General features: G+C 38.9%; 1 protein-coding gene across 1 annotated transcript in view; it reads left to right on the top strand.

Annotated features, from left to right (window-relative positions):
- Window positions 1-4,232: 4,232 nt before the first annotated feature.
- Window positions 4,233-25,467, top strand: part of LOC104334805 (DExD/H-box helicase 60) — a 46,900-nt gene continuing 25,665 nt past the window's right edge. The window contains 19 exon segments of the mRNA XM_075420136.1: window positions 4,233-4,287; window positions 4,374-4,421; window positions 5,569-5,946; window positions 6,081-6,150; window positions 7,819-7,996; window positions 8,139-8,480; window positions 8,959-9,066; window positions 10,536-10,692; window positions 11,591-11,754; window positions 12,259-12,400; window positions 13,570-13,731; window positions 15,131-15,233; window positions 15,960-16,075; window positions 18,275-18,438; window positions 19,379-19,622; window positions 20,473-20,636; window positions 20,764-20,773; window positions 23,199-23,344; window positions 24,409-24,555. Of these exon segments, the coding sequence (XP_075276251.1) occupies window positions 5,583-5,946; window positions 6,081-6,150; window positions 7,819-7,996; window positions 8,139-8,480; window positions 8,959-9,066; window positions 10,536-10,692; window positions 11,591-11,754; window positions 12,259-12,400; window positions 13,570-13,731; window positions 15,131-15,233; window positions 15,960-16,075; window positions 18,275-18,438; window positions 19,379-19,622; window positions 20,473-20,636; window positions 20,764-20,773; window positions 23,199-23,344; window positions 24,409-24,555 (2,781 nt within the window). The 5' untranslated portion in view covers window positions 4,233-4,287; window positions 4,374-4,421; window positions 5,569-5,582.

The following is a 25,467-nucleotide window of genomic DNA, read 5'->3' as shown; positions in this document are numbered from 1 at the left end:
TAGAATGGCTGATATGAAACAAGAATACTAACTTCCCATTTTAGAAATTGGTAGGTAAATATTCTATTTTTATAAGCAGACATACTGTGTAACTTCAACAAACTGCTGTATGGATCGCAGGAAGTCAGCTCCTCCAGGCAGCTCACCCTTAGAGACACACATACCTGGCTCCCAGGCCACCTAACCTGCTTACTGGCAGGTTTGGCTTGATGGTCACTAGGGATCACACACTGACTTGCATACCCTCACTCACTCCTGTTTCTGGCTCCACAGACACGTGCAGCTCTGTGACCCATGGTCTGACACCAGTTACTGGCACTCAGACCTCCATATGCACACAGAACAGGTCATCCCTCACCCAGGAAGGTGGTTAGCAATGGAGTTAAAAGAGCAGACAGAGCAGCCTGTGCTGATTAGGTGCAGGTGCATGGCTAGTCGAGCGTTCTGCCCAGCAATCTGTTTACATGCAATCAGCCGCTTGTCTCCTTAGCCTCTGCTTTCCAGTGCTTGTTCACACCTCCAGAGCAAAACCACTGTTGGGATCCTATTCTAGTGCCTTGCTTACCATTGTGCTAGAAAGCAGAGTAATTTGTCCATGCAGAATGGGCTGCAAACCCACTTCAGGAATCTCACATGAATGGGTAAATCATTATGAGCAGATGCAAATCCCTAGAGTCTGGGAGAGACCCATTCCTTATTCCTATAAACTGAATAGAAATGTATCAAAATCTAGCTGATCTTAAGAAATTGAGCTGAAATATTTGGATATTGGAGAGCCCTCTATGATGATTAGTTTCAGGAAAAATGGACAGGATGAACATGACCAAAGTTTCACCGTTTAGAAAGTTCAATAAGAAAATGCACAGTAAAAATATGAATAAAAATGATTAGGTCACTGAATAGTTCCTATTTAAAAACTTTAGTTTGTTCATAAGAAGTCTGTCTTAACACTAAGTGAATAATTTTTCTTCTACATAAAAGCATGTGCACATTTAATTTTTTCCTTTCATTTTCCAGTGTTTCTTTAAGAGACCTCTGAGAAATGTGGTTGAAGTTCTGTGGCTTGTGTTAGAGCGGACAAGCAAAGGGTTCCTTATGCTATGGCCTTTACACATACTACGGTCTGAAACATAATCAAAGCATTACCAGATTTCTTATCACTCCTTTCTGTACTTTGTGTTGGTACAGTAAGGTTAACAAAAGAAATTAAAATATTCATATATTTCGTTCAGTCTTTGGGTCAAATTTTTCTCGCATTCAGACATGTGCTAGTCTTTCCACCATATGTATTGAATGTAGGTCTATATTCCAAAATGAGTTGAGGCACAACTTATGCAAAATTTTGAATTTATGCATTTATTTTAAAGGAAAGAGCTTAGCTTAGCTTAACATAGGTAGCTCCTGACAGCTTCAAGTAAGTGTTGGGGAATTTTTATTGTACCACTTGAGGTGAATTAAATACACATTTGTGCTTAAGTATGAAGTGATTTAATGGACAATGCTTTGGACAGAGTCCTACTGCCTTAAGCAGTTCTTCAGGGAGTCTGCAAAGATGTGGCATGAGCCAGTTCCTTATACATGCTTGTGCCAGCAGCAGTCATATCATTACAAATCAATACTGTGGCATTTTATCAACAAAGAAATTTGTTCTTCCTTATACAGAGTCATTCCATCTCTGGCATTCCTGTTTCTATTGTTTAACCTGGTTCTGTAGTTAGGCCTTCCCACGGCCAGGACCAGGTCATTCGTCGGTCTCCAGTTACCATTGCTGCGTGGTTACAGTTTGAACTTCGCCTTTGTGAGATGTCTCAAGTTAAAATTTCTGCAGCTGTTTTTCTATACTAGATGGTTACTGCCAACTGCTTGATGATTTTAGGCACTGTGCTTCATGCTTGAGAAAATGGCTCTCAGATCCTCATCTCAAGCATCTGTTTCTAGCCCTTTCATTTTTGCCTCATGTATTATGCAGAGAGATCGAAAAGAGTGTGGTGCGTTGACCTTGGCCAACTGCCAGATGCTCACCCAGCTCTTCTCTCACTCCCCTCCCTCAACAGGAGCGGGGAGAGGATGCAAAAGCTTGTGGGTCAACACAAAGACAGGGAGACTGCTTACCAGTCACCATCCCAGGCAAAACAGACTCGACTTGGGGAAAAGTAATTATTTAATGTATTGCCAATTAAGATAGATTTTGGTAGTGAGAAACAAAAAATGAAATTTCAGACAACACCTTCGCCCCACTCTCCCCTTGCTCGGGTCAACTTCACTCCTTCATTCTTGACTGTTCTATCCCTCCCCATACCCTGAGCGATACAGGGGGAATGAGGGTTGGGGAGGTTTCTCAGGATGTAACAGTTTTTCTTAACACTCTTCTCCAGTGTGAGTCCTCTCCATGGACTGCAGTCCTTCAGGACAAACCTGCTCCGATGTGGACTTTCCACAGGCTGCGGTTCTTTCAGGGCGTATCCACCTGCTCCAGTGTAGGATCCTCCGTGGGGGGACCTGACCTTGGTGTTTGCACTAGTGTTTCTCAGTCTTATTTTTTTTAATCCCTCACAACCCCCCTCCTCTGCCTGAGTGGTGTTTTCGCTCTTTCTTAAATATGTTTTCATGGAGGTGGCACCAGCTTCCTCAGGAAAGTGAAGTGGCTGATCTGCCGTTTAGTCAGGTGAATAGCAGACATACAATACACTTTTCTGAATCAAAATGCATCATCCAAAGGGATGGAGAATTGAATCTAAACGTCCATCTTCAGGACCTAATTAAAAGTTGTATTAAAACCTGTTGAAGCATTGGGCTAAGGATCATCTCCCATTTAATTTGAGGAGAGGAAATAAGGAGTTCCAATTATTTCCCAGGTTGTTACCTACCCAAGAAATAGGAACTGTGCTGAGAGGAGAGAGCAGGGGCTTGTCTTGGCTAGCTAAACAAAACAAGTCTGATGTGCTGGAGCACTGTGGGTGTGTTACTGTACTGTAAAAGATACCATTCTCCTGAGATCCTGGGATCTTTGTTCAGGTGTCAAAGGAAATGCAGGATGTGAAAAGGACTCTGGTCTGCTTACACAGCAAGTGTTACGTGTCAGCTGTCCCCCAGGGAGGCTGTGGAAAACCTGCCTGGATCCGTGAGGAGACCGCGTACGTGTGTAACCCCGGCGGTTTTCTGTGCCGTGTCCTGGGCTAATGAGGAGCTGGGCTTTTCACTTCTCGCCAAGACAATCTGATACCTAAACTCTGCTTTCCTGAATGCTGTGTCAACAGCACTTGGGTACCCAGGTTCCCTTGCGAATCGAGGTTTCACTGTTTTAAACTAAGTGATAGCAGTCCAGTGCTGTTCCTGCTAAAGGGTTTGCTGGGAATGCCGAAACGTTCTGTAAAGTAGATCTCTCAGTTTATTTTCATATAGAATTTCCTACTATACGAAAACAAGCTGGTAGAAGAATAGATTATGGTTAATAAAGAGACAGACAGACATAGGATTTAATATTTTCTGCACTGTGTGTGCACCCTGCATGAACAACGTTGTTAAGCAACGCCGGTCTCACGGCCCTGGGCCCGTTAGCTGAAGCCGCCGTGACTGAAACGCATAATTCAGTGCCAGCAAGGAAACACTGCTGGTACTTCCCAGGGCTGTGTTCAGGGACACGGTTCTCCGAGGAAAGGAAACCTGACCTGGACAGCCGGGCCACGCCGGGAATGGAAACCGAAAGCTGGCGGGTTGGGTGCGGCGGGAGGGCCCGATCCCGACCCGGCCCCGCGGCCGCCCGCCGGCAGCGCCATAAAGGCAGGCCCGGCAGGTGCGGGCCGGGGCTGCGTTAGGTGCTGTGAGTAGGGTTGGGGCCCGAGGCTGGGGCTGGGGCTGGGGGGGCTGTGGCTGGGTTTAGGCACGGTGCTGGAGCTGCAGTTGGGGTTTGCATTAGGGTTGCAGTTGGGTTAGGGGTGGAGGAGGTGGCTGGGCAGCATACAGGGAGACATCTGGGAGTTTGTGGGTTCAAGGGAGCACCCTCCAGGGTGGAGGGGCAACAGGGGTGCTGGCAGAGTTTCAGAGCCACCTGGCTGCCTCTGCTCACTCTGTAGCCCCAGGCACCTCAGATGTCAACGTGTGCATTGCAGAAAAAGCACCAATGTAGCAAAGTATTTAAGCCTTTTTTTTGAAAGGAAGTATAGCATTCTGTCCATGAGTATGTACATATAGTTTTGCTTTCTTTGAGAATGGCTGGCTTTACATTTTCAGATGTGGAAAGTCACGCTTGCCTAGGAGATTCCTGATGCAATGGCGGCCATTTTCTAGGTAAGCCACGATTTCAGCATGCAAAAATTTGTGATTCATGCCAGAATGGTGTTCTCAAGCTTTTGATAACATCTTTTTCAATTTAGGTAAGACGTTGGAGAAGAGTTCCAGGTTTATTGCTGCCTTGACAAACGGTATGTATGCAGGTACACAAAAGGTGACTTTATATAGCTATATGTATGTAAATAGCTTGCATTTCGTGAAAATAGGTGTTGAAGTTCAACTGTAAAGTTACTTTAATCACACTACTGTAATATAACATACTGTGTACAGCATTTTACAAGTAGATAATAAAAATGTATTTTTGGTGGTTTTTTTTCTGCAACTTCATTTACTAGGCATTTAATGCAAGGTGAAAATCAAAAAGAAAATTGAAGCTTAGTTTTGAGTTTGTGAATTCTGAAAAATGGAGTTTGCACTTTAGTTTCTTTTGTTAGTTTTTTTTAAGAAAGGTTACAAGACTAAAAATGACATCTAAAGATGAAATAGTCCTTTTATGGTCTCAGGAAAATGAAGGATAACCATATCTAAGGCATATGAATATTGCAATGGTCCATACTGCAGCAATAAATGCTGCATAAGGCTGTTACCTGAATGGAAACGAAACAAAATTGAAGTTCAGAAGAACTGAGTTGATGCAGGGACTCTGCAGGGTTATCCCAAGCTGCTGGTTTGTTCTTTAGCTCAAAAGAACTCAACACAGTGACCTCGTAAGTGTGGAGTTACCCTAACCATTACAGTTCTATACTCACTCAAGAGTAGAGAAGTCTACCTTTGAAAAAAAAGAAGAAAAAAGCTAAAACTGAATTTAAAAGTATGATTAATACCAAACCATGATTATCTCCATCATGCAATGAAGATGTTGTGGCGTGCTTACTTGTGACTGGACTAGCATGAACAGTGTGGTTACAAGTCACCTGGGCCAGGGAAAGTGGATCATTGCTTGGAGCATGCCATGTAGATACAGCTAACATAGCAAATTATGACTAACCCCTCCAAGGATCCTTTCATGCAAAACGCAAAGCAGATATGTAATGCTCCTGTTTAGTAAATTTTAAGACAAAAGCTGATGTTTTCCTTATAGCCCATAAAAATATTTATTGATTTTTAAATGAAAATATGTCTCACAGGGATGTTCGCAAAATGCTTTCTGATTTTTCTTGATGTTTTATTCCAGTGTGATTATGAAGTAGATAATTTAATGGTTAAAGCCTCAGAACATACCATATTTCTTGAAAATTATCTCTTGATTACTTAGAGTTTTCTTTTTTTTTATGACAGAATCAAGATCTGTGATGGATTCTACAGGATATAATTTGAAGAAAGTTGTTCATAATGATGCCAGTGCGGATGCTAGTAGTGGTGATAATGATAGTGAGTGTAGCGGCAGTGTGAAAATGGGCTTCATTCCAACAAAGGAAGATAAAGAGCCTGGGATTACAAGTAACAGTGATGAGGAGGAGGAGACCAGTGACAAAGAGGAAGCAGTTGTTATGCAGATGCTTAAAGAAGAGAAAGATAGAGAAAAAGAAGCAGAAGACCCAGATTACAGTAACACTTACAGTATCTCAGACACTGAAGAAGAGATACAGCAGGCATCACAAACTGAAGGCAAAGATTTCAGAGTTCTCCAGAACAAACGTAATTCCCAAAGCCCTGGTGAGGAGCTGTTACTAGCTTATTCTCATGTCTGTGGCTTTTATTGCAGTATCTTACTTTTTGGCTCTTTTGTAATTAATTGATGAGTTATGGTTATATGGTTCTGTCAGTAACCGTTTATGTGGTTATTTTAGAAATAAGGAAACATGTTGAATTTCTGAAGAAGTTGAGGCTACACATTTGGGCATCCCTATCAAGAGCTCAGTAAGTACAGTGGGGTTCATGGAAAGAAATGTAAAAAATGATAATAAAAATAGTTTATCTGAACGAAGTAGACATCACAGTGTAGTGCCCCTTAGAGAAAGAAGCTGTGTGCTCACCACCTAGTTTTGTGGAAAACCAGGAGACCTAAGCGATACTTAGGTTTTCATTCAGCCACATGAAGGAAGATTCTTAATATAATAGAAAATCTGCCCAAAGGGTAGGGATTGTCTACACGTTTTAGGAACTGATCTACAATTTCTTTTAACTATTGTTATTTATTCTTTAAATTCACTGTCATGCTTTTTTTGAGCATGTTTCCTCACGTTTTAAGGCTACTCTTTTACACCGTTTAAAACAGTTTTCCTACAAAATTTTCCTTTTCATATATACTTTCTGTGGTTTTGCACGTCAGTTCTCATGCATGATCTTCTGCATCTTCAGATTCTGATTCCTTTCCCGGTTTGGTATGGAGAAAGATTAGCAATAGTGCTGTTCATATTGACAACAAAGTGTCTACTACTCTGCATTCTAGAGCTGACATGCTAAAGAGATTTTTATTAATTAAAGGCAGACAATTTAAAAGTATTAGAAGTTTACGTAGTTTTTGTTCATGGAGGGCTACTCATTGCGTCAGATAAAAACCTGGGCCTGTAAACCAGAGGCTCTTGATCCCAGCCAGAAGGGAAAGCGGAATCTTCCCAGATGTGGATCTAAAGTGATGTGTATTGGGCATTTTTGACAGCCTTGAAGAAAACAAGCACGTTCTTACCATTAGAGTATGAATGTTCTTATAATATGCGTTAGTATTGTAATATGCAATATACAGTGTAGTATGTAATAGACAAACATGAAAGAAGAGAACCCTTACTAGAAGGGCTTGCCCCTTCTTCATCTGGACCTGCAAAAGTTCTTCTGACATCTTGGTCTGTCCTGGGTAAAACATCCTGTCCCTGGACTTTCATGGATTCTTAAATAACCGGAGAACACAGTCAGTTCCTAGGATGTATTAAAAACTAATGAGTTGCTGCCTGTTTCTTTTTGCCATCTTCAGTGAAGAGGATTTGTTTCAAGTTTTGACCTAAGACCAATTAATGCAAATGTTACCAACTTTCATAGTTTTCTGAAATGCGAAGGGGATGAAGAAGTCTTTTAATTCTTTGGTCTCTTGAAGGGATGTATTGTGATTGGATTCCTCTTGCTGTTAAGGTATTTTTCCTGCCACAGACATTCCTTAGATGAGGGAGGTAGTTGTCCTTGTCATGATAGTTGTTGATAACCTACTTGCTAATTTTAACTGAAAACTCAGGCAGGAAGGCTCTTAAAATATGTTTTGTGGTTATCTCCTGTGGGGTATTTCTTACAGAACAGATAACACTTTCTGCATAAGCAATGATGGACAAGAGATGCCACATAAGTCACCAAAGCCTCAGGTGCCTCAGATACAAAAATATCCAGAGTTGTAAAGGAGACAATTGCTAGTGCATTCAATAACTGAAAGGATTGCAAGCTATTTAGGACTAACCTTAGATCCAAGGAAGATGAGTTGCTATTGATTTAATTAACAGAAACATTTATTTTAAAATGTATTAGTGAGCAAATTTCTTCTGTCCCGTGTCCCCAACTTTTCTTGGAGTAATGTTATGTACATGCTTTTTCTTTTTCTTTCAGGTATGTCAGTCTGTTGAAAGACTTTGTTGAGTCTGAATTCTTTGTGATAGATGGGGATTCCTTAATACTTATGTTTTCAGACAAGGAAACACAGTATCTGAACTTCTTCTACCAAATTGAATGCTTCCTGCAGGATTTCACTGAAAAAGGAGCCAAATACGTCATTGTTTTCTTCAAGGTACTGAACAAATAACGTTTGTTTGCTGTTTAAACCACTGCACTCCTTCAAAAGCAACTGCTTGATTCCAGTCAGGATTAGGAAACTGTTTGTTGTGTCAACAAATGTAACCGAATAATTTCATTGTTTTTATTTCCCACAGGATGCAGGACAGATATACTTTCCATATCCTCATTTTCTTTTCTTATGTACTGCATTAATAGAGCACCTGAGGCATAACACAGGCACCGCTGTTCATACAGAATTTTCCAATTGTTTATCATCCAGATGGGAGATTTTCCTGAAGAAGAGCTATCCTTACTTCATCATGGTATCTGACATAGGACTGACCTCTCTCCAGACAGACTATTTATCTATTTTAATTGCTCATTCATTGTCAAAGAAAATCAACATTGTGCTTGCTTCAGGGCAGGAGTATGATATTCTTAGAGTTTATGGATATCATGTTCAGAATATGTATAAACACAGATTATTTTTTCAAAAGGTAAGTTACACAACTTCATTGTTGGTTTGCAATAATGGTGTTAGTTCTACTGAGCAGATTTAATTAATATATCTCAATATGAATATTTTATTGTATATATTAAAATTATAAAGCACTGATAGGTGGCTCATTTTATCTATCTTTAATCTACTAGTCTTGAAATCCTTTACAGGCAAACATTGTGATTTGTGGCGAATTCCTGCCCTGTTCTCCGTAGTCTCATTTCACATCCTTGTTCACTTAAGATATGGTAGTCTCAAATACAGCCTTTCCCATATCTTCAGTGTCACATGTCTTAGCTGACTTGTAATATGCGAGATGAGACTAGCATTTAGACCAGGAATGTTATTTTTAAAGGACTTTTATTTAGAATAGATGTTTATTGGATGCTGAGGATTGTTATATATCTGAACGGTTTCTCTTTGTTGCATTGTGTCTATTGACTTTTGCATATAACTTTGACTTCTGCACTTCTTAGTATGAACAAGATCTGCGACATGCCTGTGAAAACCTAGTCAGGTGCAAAGAACTATTTGTGTGTTCATATGAACATCTCACGCTGAGTCTGGACAGCATACAAAAAGAGGTAGTTGGACCTCTTTGATGCTTTTTCTTTTTTCTCCTCAGGTTGACTGTCTTCCTCCAATCCTTTACCTGATATTCTTTCCTACCCAGAACTGGGGGCTCTCTTCCTTATCCTGAAGTGACACCCTGAGTCTGAGAAGGTCTACTCTGTGTCCACTCTTCTTCACAGCAGCTCAAAGCTGATTGTTTCTTTAAAGTTCACTAAAGTAGGATGGTTCAGCTGGAAGCTGATCGGTGGGATGCCACTGAAGGGATGTTTCCCTCTCGGTGACTGCCTTTTATCTTGCAGATGATGGAACCAGCCTATTCAGCAGAAAACACCGTCTGTGGCATAAACGCACCCTTAGCCACCCGGGGGGGCTGTGGCTGCTCCCCTCCTGGCGCGCTGTGGCCATCGCCTCACCCCACGGCAGCAGCTGCCTCCCGAGGGTAGGGTGAGGGAGGACATGTTAGCAGTGGCTGGCAAGAGCCGCGGCTGCTGCCCGCAGCAACCTCCTCTGTGGGGACATCTCAAACTCTAAACCTCTCTGTTGCAGCTGCCAAGGCTTCCACGCTCTGCTAACTATAAAAGTATTCACCATCTGGGAATTTTTGTTTTTTAAGAGCTTGATTACAGTTGCAAGTTCTGTGCTTGCATGATTAGAGCGATGGATTCATTAATCTTTTTTTACAATATTTTAACCTTAAAAATTTGGTGGTTTTATGTGTATGTGATACTTTTAGTGCCTAACATAGCCCTGCCATTTTTCTGAATGTTAAGTTTCACTGCAGTGTTGTGAATGTGACTCTCCTGCAGAGAACAGCAGCAAGGCTTCCTCAGCTGTCAGTGGGGATGATACTGGTCCAGTAAGCTGATTTCTTTCAATCCAGAAAAAAGTGGTGTTACTTAGAAAGCATTTCAAATTCATTAGAAACATGGCTGCCTGGCTGCTGCTAATATTTTGTTTTATTATGATTATCTTTCCTGAGGCAAGTTCAGTAATTAGATACCCCCGGAGCAGAAAAACGTCAGGGCACAGCGAGGGCAGGTGGCTGCTCCCTTGGGGCCTGGGCCACGGGAGCTCTCCCGGAGGCGGCAGGGCAGGGCCCGGTAGCCGGGCTCTGTCCCACTGCCCCAGCCCCGAGGCCCCACCGGGTTGTCAGCCTGTCGGGCTGTGGGGAGCTGGAGACTGGCACCGCTGTGGCATCGCTGGGACAGGGACTGATGGCCCCGAGGGGCTGAAACGGGGCCCTGGGCAGGTGGGAGTAGGCCCCAGGAGTTGGGCATGGACAGCCAGGGCTGTTAGTTCCCTCAGGGACAAAACAAAAAAGAGCTATTTTTGCTAACGATTGTGCCCACTTTTCCTTCTGTAGTTTTCATATTCTTTTTTTCCCTTTTCTGACAGAACTCTGTAAAGGATAACACTTGTCCTTTTTTTCTAATTTTTATTATAGCTGTCATTTGTGCTATTAATAATGTTGTGATTGCAGGTTCACCAGACTGTCTGTCTGTTGAAACGACTATGGCCTGAAGGATCTGACATTCGGCGTGTGGTCTGTGTTCTTGCTTGTGCCGTGGGATTAAAAATACACAGCAACATGTTGAAAAATGCATGTACTTCCATGGGAACAAAGACAAAGAAATCAGCAAGAATAAGAATTTTTTGAATATTTTTTTTAGCACAGTGACCATAAACATTTTGCTAAGAGGAGAGATGGCTGTTCTTCTAGATCCCAAGCTGGAGAGAGGTCTGGCTGCTTTCTTTGTGACTGCACTCCGTTAGTGGTCTGGTTCAGGTGATTACTGCAGCCACAGCTTTTCCAAAGGAGCACGGTCTGTCTGTGGGTGGCACTGTGCCCCCTGCCACTGTGGGTGTTCCTGGGGAAAGTTTTACCTTAGGAGCAATTACTTCGTTGCGCTCATTATTTTTATTTTCCTAACGTTCAGGGACGTACTGGCTTTTGCAGAAGAATACGCTTTCCCTGAAGTTAGCAAGACATTTCAGAAAAAACGTTTTCTTTCTAGATGCAGTCATGACATCTTTTTCGTGACCGTACTACAAACCTTATATTATCATCAAGTTAACACAGACACAATATATCAGTAATAGGGGACACACACATATTTGGTGGACTACAGGATGACTACAAGTGGTCAGCACAGCTGGATTTCTGTACAGACTTTTTGCTGTGCAGTTGAGAGAAGAGCATAGGCCTATATCTAGATATTAACTTTTCCTCTTAAAATAATAACGTTTCTAGCCAGACACACTGACAATTGTTCTTAAGTTTTGTCTTGATTTTCATAGTCATATTCTTTTTGGAAAAGAAATTTTTTTTTTATATTGTAACTGATCTGCATCTACCAGCACTACAAGAACGTTCATTTTGAAATAAGTGCATCTACAAGTAATTACAATACACAAATTGTTTAAATAGATCAAAATTATTAGCTGCTCTAACGAAGTACACACCACTGAATTAAGTAGAAGTGAACACAATTATTTCACTGAAGGACGTGGTCAACTTTTTATCTGTCATCTCTCAACAGGGAAGAAGTAACCCCCTATCTCCAGAAGCAGCAGCTGACCTCTGTAGAATGCAATGTCTTACAGTGGCTTTTCTTCTTCATATGCCTCTTTCACAGAGAGATCAGATTAGGGTCATGAAATCCTACTGGACTAAGCAAATTCTACCATTAATAAAAATGGTATGTGTAGCACTGTCTTACTTCCCCTGTTATCAAGTGCAACTGGCATTTCAATCTTAATTTTTGTGTATATGCTACTTTAGTCATCTGATGAGATCAAAGAATGTAATATACCTGCTGGAAACAAAACTTAGCTGGTTCAGGAATCTTGTGAACCATGAATCAGTGGGGTTAGGAGAATGTTTGGGCAATATCTCCATACTTGACCTCTTCTTAGACATCTCTGGTTGCCCAGTGTAGGGTTAGGGTGCTGGGCTACATGGACCTTTTGGTCTTATCCAGTATCGGAAGTTTGATGGCAGACCTTTTTATTGTTTAGATTTGGTTATTACAGTGAAGGGGAACAGTGAAGGCAGTTTCCTGATCACAGAGAAGTCAAGTAAACAGTGTGTTATTTTTCATGTCAGTAGAATCTGTGGTAGTTAACCTTGCTTTGGAGATGCTTTGATCCCTCCACATGAAAAGGTTCTCCATAAGAATTAATTCTTTGCTTTATTTTAACAGCAACAGTTGTGTACACATTTTGCTCTGACACAGCTAACTAATACAAACGATTGGAAATTGGATTTAACTTACCTGCCTGACTTAAATGATGATTCACTGCTCATAAATCTTGCACATTACTATGAGGTCGAATACACTGAAGGTTTTTGTATTTGTTGAACAGTTTGCTTTCTTAAATTTCTAACTTTATTAAGCTGCAAAATGAGAATGAAACTGCTTGTACAAGCAGAAATGAACATAATTTTCTAATTACTCATATAATAATGGATACATTTTATGTAATAATAGGGAAACTTTTTTCTATAGCCAAATCTAGAAAATCACATGTGAAAGTTTCTTTCCCCAGTACTCATTCAGAATAATTTACCATGTTATATCTTTGATGTGCCACCTGTACTTACGCAAAGGAAGAGTGATATAGCATAGGTAGTAAGATCTCTGGATCACTGTTATTTGGTATTCTCAACCATTTGGTTTTTAGTCAGTTTTCTATCCATTTCATTTTGTCTTAGTGCAACACAGTCAGAATGGAAACTAGATTCTAACCCTACTATGATATTGGATAATATTTTTAATTTCAGATGAGATTGATTCAGACAAATTCATGTATTGTCTTATAAATACATTCATTTGGGAGCTGGAGCTTTAAGAACACTGTCAGATGTGTTAAGATTCACAAGAAAGTTACAAAAGCTGACAGAGCAAGAAAGTATGGAAGAGGATTTGTAGCAAATGTTTTTTCAGAGTAATTCTGTTTAACTGAAATCCTCTGCCTTGAGTGTGATAGTAAACCAGAATCCTTTCTACATAAATCTAGTCATAAGATGTCCTGTATGTACCTCAGTAAAGCAAGTGTAGAGGAACTTTTAAAGGAAATATAAATTAGGAATACGAAACAGTTCTTTTTATAATGATACCTGTTATTGGGCACTAAAAAAACAATTACCAATTCAGGATCCTACCCTGCAGGAGGCAAAGGTGAGAGAAATTCTTCTTTAGCTGTGGAGCTTGCAGACTTCCACAGACCATCTAAATCTGGTGTTTTTTCCAAAATGCATCTTCTCATTACATTTAGTTACTTATACCCTGGGCTATTAAAAACTGTGAATGTACAACGTTCTGTTCTAATTTGTTCTAATGATCAAAGACCTTGGATAGGACCCAAGTCTTTGTGCCTGACGCTGCATAGGTGAATAGGTAGGATCTGTTTGAGGAAACTTAATTTTCAAGTGCCTTTTTTTTCTTTTTTCCTTCCTTCCGTCCTTTCCTCCTTCCGTCCATCCCTCCTTCCTTCCCTCCCTCCTTCCGCAGGATTAGAGTTCAAAAAGGAATTGGGGAAAGAAATGGAGAGTGAATACCAATGTTTATGGAACACTGTGACGACATTGGCTGCGAATTACAGTTTTGGAGATGCCTTCCCAATACGAAAGACCTCCGAACTATTTCTTGAACAGAAACAGACATTATTTAGAGGTACTGACAACTCCATAAATTAAAGAGTTAGAAGCATGATCTTCATTATTATCACTGAAAGTTCTAGGAGTAGTGATCTGATTTTATCCTGATCACGAATCTAACCCATGCTTCATGGATCCTCTCCTCCTTCCTTTCAACCCACTAGCAAAACTTGCAGGTAATGTAAAAATAAGTCTGACCAGGCCTTATGGGTGAAATTCTGACTCCACTATAGACAGCACAAGTACTGTTTTTGACTTCAGTAGGAATTGGGTTTAGTTCTGTGATTGCTAGCCCAAATCTATTGCATGTATTGCAAAAAACATTATGATTAGTGCAATACAAATAATAGTAAAACGCACAATAATTACTCATAATTAATGATTATGCTGCAGGGAGACTGTCTCTGAAGAACATCTTTGCACATGTTGACATGGCGTATTGGGCATGGGAGCAGCAAATTAAGTGAAATATAGAATTTTTGCCCTAGTGGTAGAGAGTCCAGCCATCACTGTAGCTCACATTGCAATCTTTGGAGGGTGTAGAAATGTGAATTGTCTAAAAGTGTCTTAAATTACACCATTGTCCTGTGTAGTAGCCCATAACTGGGAAAGTGCATAGTTGGCTCAGATTGTTTGTTTTCTTCCTTCATGTACAAGACCTCTTCTGGATATCTGAAACTAGTAGGTAGAGATTTTTGCCTGATATGTGACATTTCTTGAGAACCAGTTATGTTACAACCTTCCAATGCTCATTTTAAACCTGTCAAATTGTATAAATCTTTAGAAGAGACAGTTGGTAAGAAATTCAGTAAAGGCTGGAATATATTTCTACTTAAGCTTGTGAGTGTTCTTCATCTGGTTTCAAAGATGTCAAATGGGCAAGGTGGGCTCTAGCAGGCAAAAAAAGATAGTTTCTTTGTTATCTTTTGGACATTAAGGCATCTTCTGGCACAGCATTTGTGTTGCCTGTTTCTGTATCTCCTTTGGAGACCTTGAAGACTGAAATTGTGGCTAGACTTCAAACATGGGAAGGAAGCACAATGTTATGTCATCTGTAGTCATCTAACGTAAGTGCAGTTGAAAGTACATATTTAGGAGGCTGTGGTCTTTATGGAATCAGTGCAGGAAACTAGATGCCTGTGAGATGGTATGGGTTGTAGCATTCAGAAAGCTAGCATAGGTGTCTAAAATGGATTCTGAGAATATCTACTCAGAAGCAATAATGATGTCCGCTTCATTCGTCTTCTCATCCTTGAGAAGAAACAGGAAAAAGGGAACTAGTGAAATGCTTAGTTTTAGCAAATTTTACTTTATAGAATTTAATTTATAATGTAACTTGACAGAATTTTTAAGTATGATATGCAATAATAAATATTCTTAATTAAACAATATTAATTATTTTTTGCGCTGTAAAGACTATGAAGAAAAAATTCCTAACATTGGGCTAATCTCAGTGAAATCTGATCTTTTTAAAGAATATGCTGGAGATGTTTTGAAGGACCTGCCTGTTTTAGAAAGGTACATATTTGAGTTTTATTCTAATGAAAAAACATTATATGGAATTATTTTCTGCTCCCCTCTGCTTTACATCTGTATTATGCTCAATTCGTACAAATGTAGAAGTGCTTTTGCTGTCACTGGGTAAAATTTCACATTTACATGTACTGGTGTAAATATTAACAGAAAGTTCAGAACAAGAATGGGTAAGAGTCAATATATCCATATTTTCTTATACAGTTACTTGTTTGCATTATAGGCTTTGATTCTTATTCTACATTCTGGAATTGTTTTTCTAAATGTACAATTTGTATTTGAAAGGCCTTATCCTAAATTACAAAGCTCAAATTGATTTCAGGAAAAGAAAAACAATAAATAAAAATTCTGAAAAAAAGTAAGAAGGCCTTATCCTTTACATTTGCTCTGCTACCTGTGGAAGTGGGTTTTGTGCTGCGCAATTGATATTTTTCAGCCGGTATGCAAGTTATGTAGTTACATTGCGTTCTGTGATTAATCTGTATGAAAATAAGTGAAAAAAGGGAGTTTTACTTTATTAGTAATTCTTTCTGAAAAACTGAGGCTATCTTGACACACTATATTTGGAGTGGAATTAAACCCTATGTTGGTTTTCTGCCACAGTAAAATTGTGTTTTGATAAATACCCAGCTTTTTAATCTTTTGAATGTTTCATTACAGATGCTGAAAACACACTTAATTTCTGCTGTGTTTAATGTTTGTATATTTCAGCACTGATCCTGCAGTTACTTCACTTATTAACTACAAGAAATTTGATGAGCTTCTTCACTGGCATTCTTGCAGACCTTTGACTGAAGAATATGAGCGAGTACGGTGCAATGCTGATGGTAAGAAAAACTAACACGAAGCCCACGTGTCTGTGTTGGCTAGAACAGTGTTGTAAAGGTTATCGTGATTTTGAAGACGGACTCCTCATTTCAGAAAATATTTGCAACTTTGTAAATACTAAAGCTACTGCAATAGCTAAATTATCTTTAAACTGATGTGCCTGTGTATTATGTGTATGCATTGTGTATTATCTTAAATAGCTCCAACGAGTATAACAGAATAAGCACATGTGGTCAGATGTTCATGATACATTCCCTTTTGCTTGTGAAATTCTTCACAGGTTTGTATAAGCAAACTGTATGTATGTGTGCAGTTTAATGTTTAAATATATAGTTTGGATAATGCTTGGTAAGCACATCCATACACGTGTAAAATCTGCTCATGTGTTGGCACAGAGCACGCATAGCCAACCTTATCTTTTGAGAATGGAATTAAAATAAGAAGTAAAAGAAGTCGTGGTTTAATCCCAGCTGGCAGCTAAGCATCGCACAGCTGCTTGCTTGCTTCCCCTACCCCCCCAGCAGGACGGGGGAGAGAATTGGAAGGGTGAAAGTGAGAAAGCTCATGGGTTGAGATAAAGACAGTTTAATAGGTAAAGCAAAAGCTGTGCACGCAAACAAAGCAAATTGAGGAATTCATTCATTACTTCCCATCAGCAGGCAGGTGTTCAGGCAGCTTCAGGAAAGCAGGGCTCCTTCACACATAACAGTTACTTGGGAAGACAAATGCCATCACTCCAAATGTCCCCTACTTCCTTCTTTTTCCCCCAGCTTTATATGCTGAGCGTGATGTCGTATGTCATGGAATACCCCTTCAGTCAGTTGGGGTCAGCTCTGCCAGCTGTGTCCCCTCCCAGCTTCTTGTGCACCCCCAGCCCACTTTCTGGTGGGGTGGGGTGAGAGGCAGAAAAGGCCTTGATGCTGTGTAAGCACGGCTCAGCAACAACTAAAACATCCCCATGCTATCAACACTGTTTCCAGCACAAATCCAAAATATAGCCCTGTACTAGACACTATGAAGAAATTTAACTCTATCCCACTAAAACCAGCACAGAAGTTAACAAAAGTTGTTTGTATCCTAATTCTTGATATTATGCGTTATAGTTTCCTCTGAGTTTTTTCCAGTTTGAGATACTAAGGAAAAAAAAAACATGGACTTAGTTTTGGTCTTAGATTTGCATGTTCACATTAAATGAAATATACAATACAGTATGTACCAGCAAGTACACAAAACTTTCATGCAGTGGATTAAACTGTGAAAAACCTGCCAGGAGTTGAGAAGTCATGGATTACTGTTGGTACTTCCAGTCTTGCTTACGGTTTTAATTCAGAGACTTAGAAATGTTGTTTCCTGAGTAGGTATTTGCGCCACTTGACCTATGAAACCGGGGTTCCATCTGCTCATCTTTCTGACTGGATGATTTTTTGCATTCTTCTGTGCACTGTGATTTCAATGGGAAGTTTGGAGAGCATAACCTGCAGAACAGTAGCTACAGCACCTTCCATAATGTTGGAGTTCAAGGTTTTTGTCCACTCCAGCTGAAGAGAGGGCCTTCTCTCTTGCGTACCTTGCATGAATACTCTGAATGCTGGCATGTGTCATCTAGGCATTGTGAAAAACAGATCTTCTGAGATGGGTCTTCACACTCAGAAACTGACTCATTGTTTTGATATTGGGGCAGAGAGAAATACCTAGCCTTGAGTGTGGAAGTATCCATGTGCTCAGTTCAGTATCTTCCACTGGCTAGCAGAAGTGTTCTTCCAGCAGCTTTATTTATTTATGTTCTGATGACAGAGTCTTGTTTTGATGGGAAGAGGTCTCTTTCTGATCATCTGAATTGCCTTTGGAAGACACCTTCCTTATTTGAATGGACTATGTGAGAAGCCTAGACATTTTGGTCAAACAGCTAATAATTTCTTTCCAGATGTCCTGCTTGTTAAGTTTTGCAGTTTTTTTAACGTGTGCCTAAAGTAGGTTGAATTTGAGTCTATTGCCTGTCTCTCAGACAATGCAAAGTACTGTTGGGTTTCAGTGAGTCTTAGTAGCCAGCCTCTTTCAAAATGTGATTTTGGCCTTTAGGTCAATGAGGAATTTTTAGGAAATTTATGCATTACCCAGGTACCTTCTCCTGGAAATAGATGAGGCTGGAATTCTATCAGAGTGCAGAGTGGTTTGTAATCAATTATATTTGTTTGCAGCAAAATCCAAAGATCCAGAAGAAAGAAGACAGATACAAAATTTACAGACTTTTCATCATTTTTATGGAAGCACTTTGGAAGACGGCGCTTCCAGACTTATTGTACATCAAGAGCATGTGTCAAGGAATGCTAATTCTGCTGTGAAAAAGACACAAAAAAAGCCTGTAAGTATATTCAAGTTGCTCTTTCCAAATATGTTTTTCTGTTATCCAGGAAAGGATTTCTACTATATGAGTCCCACAGCTGAAGTTTTATATTCTGAATATAAACACTAGTAGTTTTCAGCTGAAGAAATTTAAATTGCCTTTGTACTTCAAAATAAGTTAGCAAATTGGCAAAAGCATTTTTGTGCCTAGTTAGGAGTACTGATAAGTGATTATATTTAAACAGGCACAAGTAAATAAAAAAAAAATAGTAAATTTGAGCTCTGTAAAGGCTGATAGATTTTGGCTGATGGCCAGTGTTATAATGTGGAGTGAAGGAAACTGGAGTTCATTAATTTAATTTTACTTTAAGAAACTATTGAGAAATACTAAAAAAACATTATTCAGTTATTTATTTCCTTGCACTATTTGGAAGCATTCTCTGTGAAGGATCCTGTAAATATTGCAGTTAATCCTAACTATGTGAACATTGTCAGACATCACATGGTATGTAGCATGTACTTGCATGCTTATGAATAATACTGAGCAATAGTAATTTGAGTAATATTTCATAATAGACTGTACTATGGATTACAGATTATAGCCTGTTGAGTTACCTGTAAAAGTCTGTATATAAAATAACTTTCTTAACTTGAAGTAAGGTTGAACTCGTATTTAACTTATTGAAAAGCATCTCAGTGTGATCAGAATTACTGTTAACCATGTATAAAATAAAAGCTTGAAATTTAACTTTCAGACATCTAGTATTTTATTTTTCCACAGTTGTGCTTTGTTATACTACTTGTGAAGCTTTATACTGACTAAAAATGAAGCTTAGGGAACCTCTTTCAAGCAATTTCTACTGAGATTCAGAAATTATGTCTCCTTGAAAATTAACTTTTTTAGAAGATGCTTGCACACAGTGATAGTTAGTTCTAAATATCTTCATTTTATCGGATAGAAAAGTAAAGCGGAAGAAATTGCAGAGGAAAACAACAGGCGACTAAAAATTAAGGAAGAAAAAGAACAGGAGCAATGGAAAGCTTTGTGTATACAAACTGAAAAGGAAATAAAAGCAAATGTGATTGTTGGAATAAATAAATTGGAGAAGTTCCTCAAGACTCTTAAATCTGTGAAGTTCAGCGTAGAAATGACAGGACTGTCTACCTGCTTAGAAGTATGGAAGGAACACTGCAGAGAGCAAGGTACGATAGCCAAATTTGTGCTCAGTATTCAACTTCCACTCTCTTTAACCAAGAGAGTGCGTGACTTTGGACATTCTCAGCTGGGATAAAGACGTGTAAATACAGCCCTGTTTCAGGAGCATGGAAGGTGTTTGTAAGTATTATCAGGCTCTGGTTCCCTTTTGCAATTTCAAGATCCTTTCAGTCAGCCGTGAAGTATCCAATGAAATGAGATTGTAGCTGTTTTCCTGCTTTGTAAACTTTGCATACATAAAAATTTTATTTTGTTGTATATTTCTTTAATGATTATGTATCATGCACACTAAAAGGTATCTATATTGCAGTGGATTGTTTAATTAGCTGAGGTGGTTAGCTCACAGTGTGAATGGTGATGATTTGCGCAAAAATTTGTGCTACCATGGTCAGTGGCCTCCTGTTTCACCAGAATTAACTGGTTCAGTCCATACCCTCAGTGAGGAGAGTCTAAACACACGCTGCTCTAGACGTGTTGAAGAGAGTTGTAGACATTGGAGTGAAATGTGTTACTAATAAGACTGACTAACATAGGTGCGGGTCAGGAAGGTGAAATGGGGGAGCTCAGTTATTGTGCAAATGTCAGAAGTATGACTCCATTTTATAGGTGAGTGTGCAAAAGCAGATAGAATTATTTGGGTGCTTGGTCTTCAGTGGCACTCCTTGTAGAGGTCATAGGAATGTGGGTTGTCTTTTTCTAGTTGTCTTTAAATAAAATTCATATTTAAATTGTCATAAATGTGGTTGGATGGATAAGATCCATTCTAAAAATTAATATCAGAAGACTCCCAGTGATACAATTGGCTCTCAAATAAATATAGACTTTTTTTTTTTAAAGGTAAAAAGTCTAAAGATTTAAGTAAAGCTGTTCAAGTAATGAGGAGAATTCATATCCTCCTTGAAAAATACCAAGATCTCTTGGAGAAACCACATCTACAAAAGCTGACCAGATACCTAAGACTTCTTGGATTTGAGAATTTGGCATACTCTCTATCTGGCCAGGTAACTTCATAGACTGTAATGATTCTACTGTAACTGGATCTGTAGTTGAAAACACAGTTTTCTTAAGCATTGAATAGTGTGTAATAGACCTATATTGAGCTTATTTTATTTTGTATTGTGCCAAAAGATGAGGAACTGTCTGTTTTTGCTTCAGATATTAACCTTCTTTAGTGCCCTGGATACATTTCTCTGCTTGACGTGAGGGCTAGCTGGCACAGTACGCCGCTTCCACCTTAGTAAATAGAACTTCATATGGCTGCAAAGATACCATCTGAAACATGCATCAAGATTAATTTGCTCTAGTTATATCTGCGTGAAGACTTAGAATCTCTGAGAGGTACCTGTTGTTCAATTCATCACATCAGCTGAACTCTGCATGTTAAAAATAACTGTTAAAAGTGAAGTGATAAGCCCCTGCTCTCTAACAGGCCCCAGTGTGCTACTTCAGAAAAGGAAATCTTGGAGACAGCGGAGGTGGATGAAAGCTATTCTGTTTGTTGTAATGGTATTACTGGTCACCTCTGAAGGAGACAGTTTCAGATGCTGACTTGCTTGTCCGTGCTAGCACAGCGGAGACCATCAGTAGCTACACTGATTTTGGCTCTGAAGTAATTTGTCTAAGGACTGTTCTTATGCCTTTCTGCATGCTAGCAACCTGCCTGCTGGCTGATTTAATGTCAAGAGCAGTTTGCATACCTTTGTGTGTAGATGGGGTGTTACTAGAGAGAGGGGGTGCTAAAGTGGCTCTCAGGCAGAAGAGGATATAACTCACAGCCTGAAGAATATGGAGTCAGTAGCAAAAGGAAGGAAGATTACAGTGAACTGTAAAACCAGTATCGGTCACTTCAGTATCTCATATTTCAGTCGCAGTAGAGTTAGGAATTTTTGGAAACTTACTTTTGGAAAGTGTTGATCATCCTTTCTTATCAGGACTAAGAGGTGGGGGAGGAAGTGGTTGTTTTGTAAGAAATTTTCATCCCTTGAAGAGTGGAACATTTTGTCTCTTTTTCTATGTGAATTCAACTGCTGTACAATGATTGTTTGCTCTTGGCTACATAGTTATTGTAAGGGTGTTTGGTGCCACAAATAAAGTATATTACATTTCAGGAAGTAGAATTGTAGGATCAAAGGATCTCAAAAAGTCTGTTTTAAAGGTTTGTGGTAATAGAAGGGATATGTTGGCAAGTTTAATGTCTTGGTCAGAAGGGTTCTAGATCAGTCGGTGCATTTTGGACCTACTTTTGCTTTTGCAGCTCCTTGTTTCTGATTATTACTTTTGCAAAGCTGGGGATGTGTGAGCTGACACAGGCAGGATGCAGGAACAACCACAAAACCACAGATAAAATGCAAATAGTAGATTTATTTTCATTACCTTGTGAACCGGGAGATCTCCAAAGCAGGACCTGGGCAGAGAGAGGCACACAAGTGAAGTGGGAACGCATGCACTGTGGAGCTTGGTCCTTGCTAAAGAGAGAGTGCGAGCTACCGAACCGGCTGCTTTCTATGTGTCAGGGATTCACACAAGTGTAATTTTCCACTGTGCTTTGATCCTTCTCACAGCGGTGCAGGAATCTCAAGCATGTTTGGTGCAGGAATCTCAAGCATGTTTGATAAGGTTCCTTTGAGTCTATCATAGGCCTTATGTTATGTAAACACAAATGTTTTACTTGTCAAGCACACAAGACTGAACAATGGTGTATGTGTTTTTCTACACCCCAGCTGCAAGTCACTTGAGCATGTTTACAATCCTCCTCACCAATCTTTCAGGGAAATTTTAGGTATAACTGAAATTTTCTGGAATAACAGAAAATATTTCTTTCAAGAAATTGAAGAAGTTGTGAAAGCTTCATCCTTGGAGACAGTAAAAACTTGGCTGAACGCAGCCCAGAATGACCTGATCTAATTGCCCCTGCCTCTAGCAGTGAGTTGGATTAATTGACATCCAAACATCCCTGACAACCTAAATTATTATGTGATTTTCTGATCTTATGCTCTATGTTGTAACACGTAGTGCTTTCCTATACCAGCTTTCAGGATCAGATGTTGTAACCAGTCGTGCCCATGCACACGGAATTTGGAATGTCTTAGGGTATATGGGCATTGTTTAATATTACAGTGCTTTAAAAAATTTGGGATCACATTCAGTTACGATATTGAATTTCCTTTTGCAACTGTGATTCATTGCACAAGGGGTCAGGGCAGGTTGAAGAAAAGAGACATAAATATAGGATGAGAAGGCTCTGGCAGGCAACAGCTTAAAGAGGATCAGCTTTGCCTGCTAGCCAGTTTTATTAGCTCTTCTGACGACAAAAACACCACCAACACTGGCTATGGAAGACACATTATTTTTAGAACATAGTCTCCTTTGAAGAGACACAAGTGTAACCCTGACATAAGGCTATATGGTGTAGGTTTCTGCAAGAAATTATTTTAAAATCACCTGCACTTTCATATGTTTTTCAAAGCTTGCAGAGTTCCACAGAGTAAAAGATGTCCTATTATCCTAATCTCTTGCTAGCTTTCAAACCGATTTGAATTTTCATTTGATCTTACAGACAGGAGAAAGGAAGGATCAGCATGTAAGCAACTATGCTATCGAAGTGGGTCCAGCTCACTTTCAGCTACAATACATGGATTATTACTTACTCAGAGAAGAGACAAATGATCCAGATCCCCGAGTGCAACGTTTCATACCAGACGCATGGCAGGTAATGAGACACAAACTTTCTGCATAAAGTTAATGGAAATGATCTTTGATTTCTTTTCCCATTTAAAAATACACATTATTACACTACTTGTAAAAAATAGTGTTATTTAACAAATTTAATTTTTTAACAAGTTTAACAAATTTACTAGATCATTTTGGACTGTACTTCATGTTCTTTCTACACTGACAGCTTTTCTACAGAGAGCTTGGCCCAAGGAATTCAATATAAGAAATGCCAAATACATGGTATTTCACTGCTTATTATCATATCTGATGGTGATAACACCCCATTTGGATAATCTCTCACTGTTCATCCTCTACTCATTTGTCCCTAAAGAATTATCCATAGAATGAGTTGAGAAATAACTTTTCTGTCTAAAGCAGAGTAAATCTAACTCAGATTTTTTTTGTTATTGGACTATAAATTTGCTGCTTTACATGTCCATATCTGCAAAACAGTCACTTGCTTGAAAAGCAACTTGGAACTTGGCCTTTGTGCTGATAGAGAAAGATAGCGTTAGTACTATTTCTGTTTCCTCTTCTATAGCTCTTCCCCCACCCTTTTACAGACCTATGTTAGGTGAGAGAGCATGGAGGAAGACAATAAGAGGGATGAAAACATATTAATAAGCACTGTATACTAATAGCAGAAGAGAGGTTTGGACAGTATTGATGTAACTATTGTAATACAAGAAAAAAATACTGCCTTGTATAAAACAATTAAGTTGTTGGAGCGTAGTTATACACTGCTGAGTTAACTGGTTTTATTTTTTTAATCTGAGAATGTCCAGGTTTGGACTCAGAATGTTGTGGTATCAGTATCTCAGACCAAATAATTGAAATAGACAAGTTATAATTCGTAGTTCAGGGTTTTTTTTTTTTTCTTCACTAACAGAGAGAAGAATGCAGTCGTAAAATGACTACGTTAACTAACTTTCTGTAGTCTATAATCTTTACATAAAGTCTACATGCAAAAATAAGAGATGTTGTCACATAAAGAGATGGTTTACTCAGTAAGAACTTCATAACAAGACATTTTGACATAAGTAACTACTTTTCTCTTAGCGAGAACTTCTTGATGCTGTAGATAATGAGTCTGCGGTGATCGTTGCTCCCACTTCATCAGGAAAAACATATGTATCATACTATTGCATGGAAAAAGTTCTGAAGACGAGCAATGATGGAGTAGTTGTGTATGTTGCTCCTACAAAGGTAAGGCTGCATCCTACTACTTATTCTGTATGTATGACTGTGGTATTTCTCAGTATTATTCTGAAACAGTTTGGGGTAACTTGTTACATAAATTTAGTTGGTGTATATATATATATTTTTATTATTAGAGATTGAATCATTCTGTTTTACATTTACACTTATTAGAAACAGCATGCTTATAAAAAATCTTCAAAATATTTAAGCTCATTTAGAGTTTTTGTCTATAAATATCTGTACAGGTAATTTAAGGTCAGAAACACTAATATATACAAAAGTGCTGTAAGTAGCATATTAAGTAAATGGTGAGAGTACCAAAAGCCTACCAACATGGTGAAAGTAATATTAGAACAGAACAATGACCAAGTAAATCAAGTTGTCTGTTTCTAATTGAGTTCACCATGAAATGTTTAGAGAGAAAATTTATGAAACTCTAGGCAACAGGATATTTTTTAATGAGAGTTCCATCCCAATAGTTAAAAACTGACTTAAGTTTTGAGGCACAATGTTTTGATTTCTTCCAAAACTTACTTTAATGTTCAGTAATGTAGTTTTTGGATATTGAATTACGTATGCTGTTATTCAATAACAATCTCTATGGATTATTTTCTATAAGTAAAATCTTTTTTTTCGTGGTTATACTCAGGTTGGGCATCAAAATCATCTTTTAATTTGAATATCAGTCTGGGTGCAGAATGTGTTTTATACCTGCAGCCACAGGACTTTGAGATCATTAAAGTGCTTGCAGATGCAGTAGAATGTGATCTATTTTTAACTGCTTTGAAAATAATCAAAATACAAAATTAATAATGTATAACTCACTTTACACAACACTAAAGTCCTTTGAAAGCATTTGAGTATAATTGAAAATCAAGTACCATACCTTTTTAAAGTTAACATTCTTGACAGTCTAGA

This window comes from Opisthocomus hoazin, chromosome 5, assembly GCF_030867145.1.
Source record: "Opisthocomus hoazin isolate bOpiHoa1 chromosome 5, bOpiHoa1.hap1, whole genome shotgun sequence".
In the NCBI taxonomy this organism is placed as follows: domain Eukaryota; kingdom Metazoa; phylum Chordata; class Aves; order Opisthocomiformes; family Opisthocomidae; genus Opisthocomus; species Opisthocomus hoazin.
This window is presented reverse-complemented; position numbering and strand designations above follow the sequence as displayed.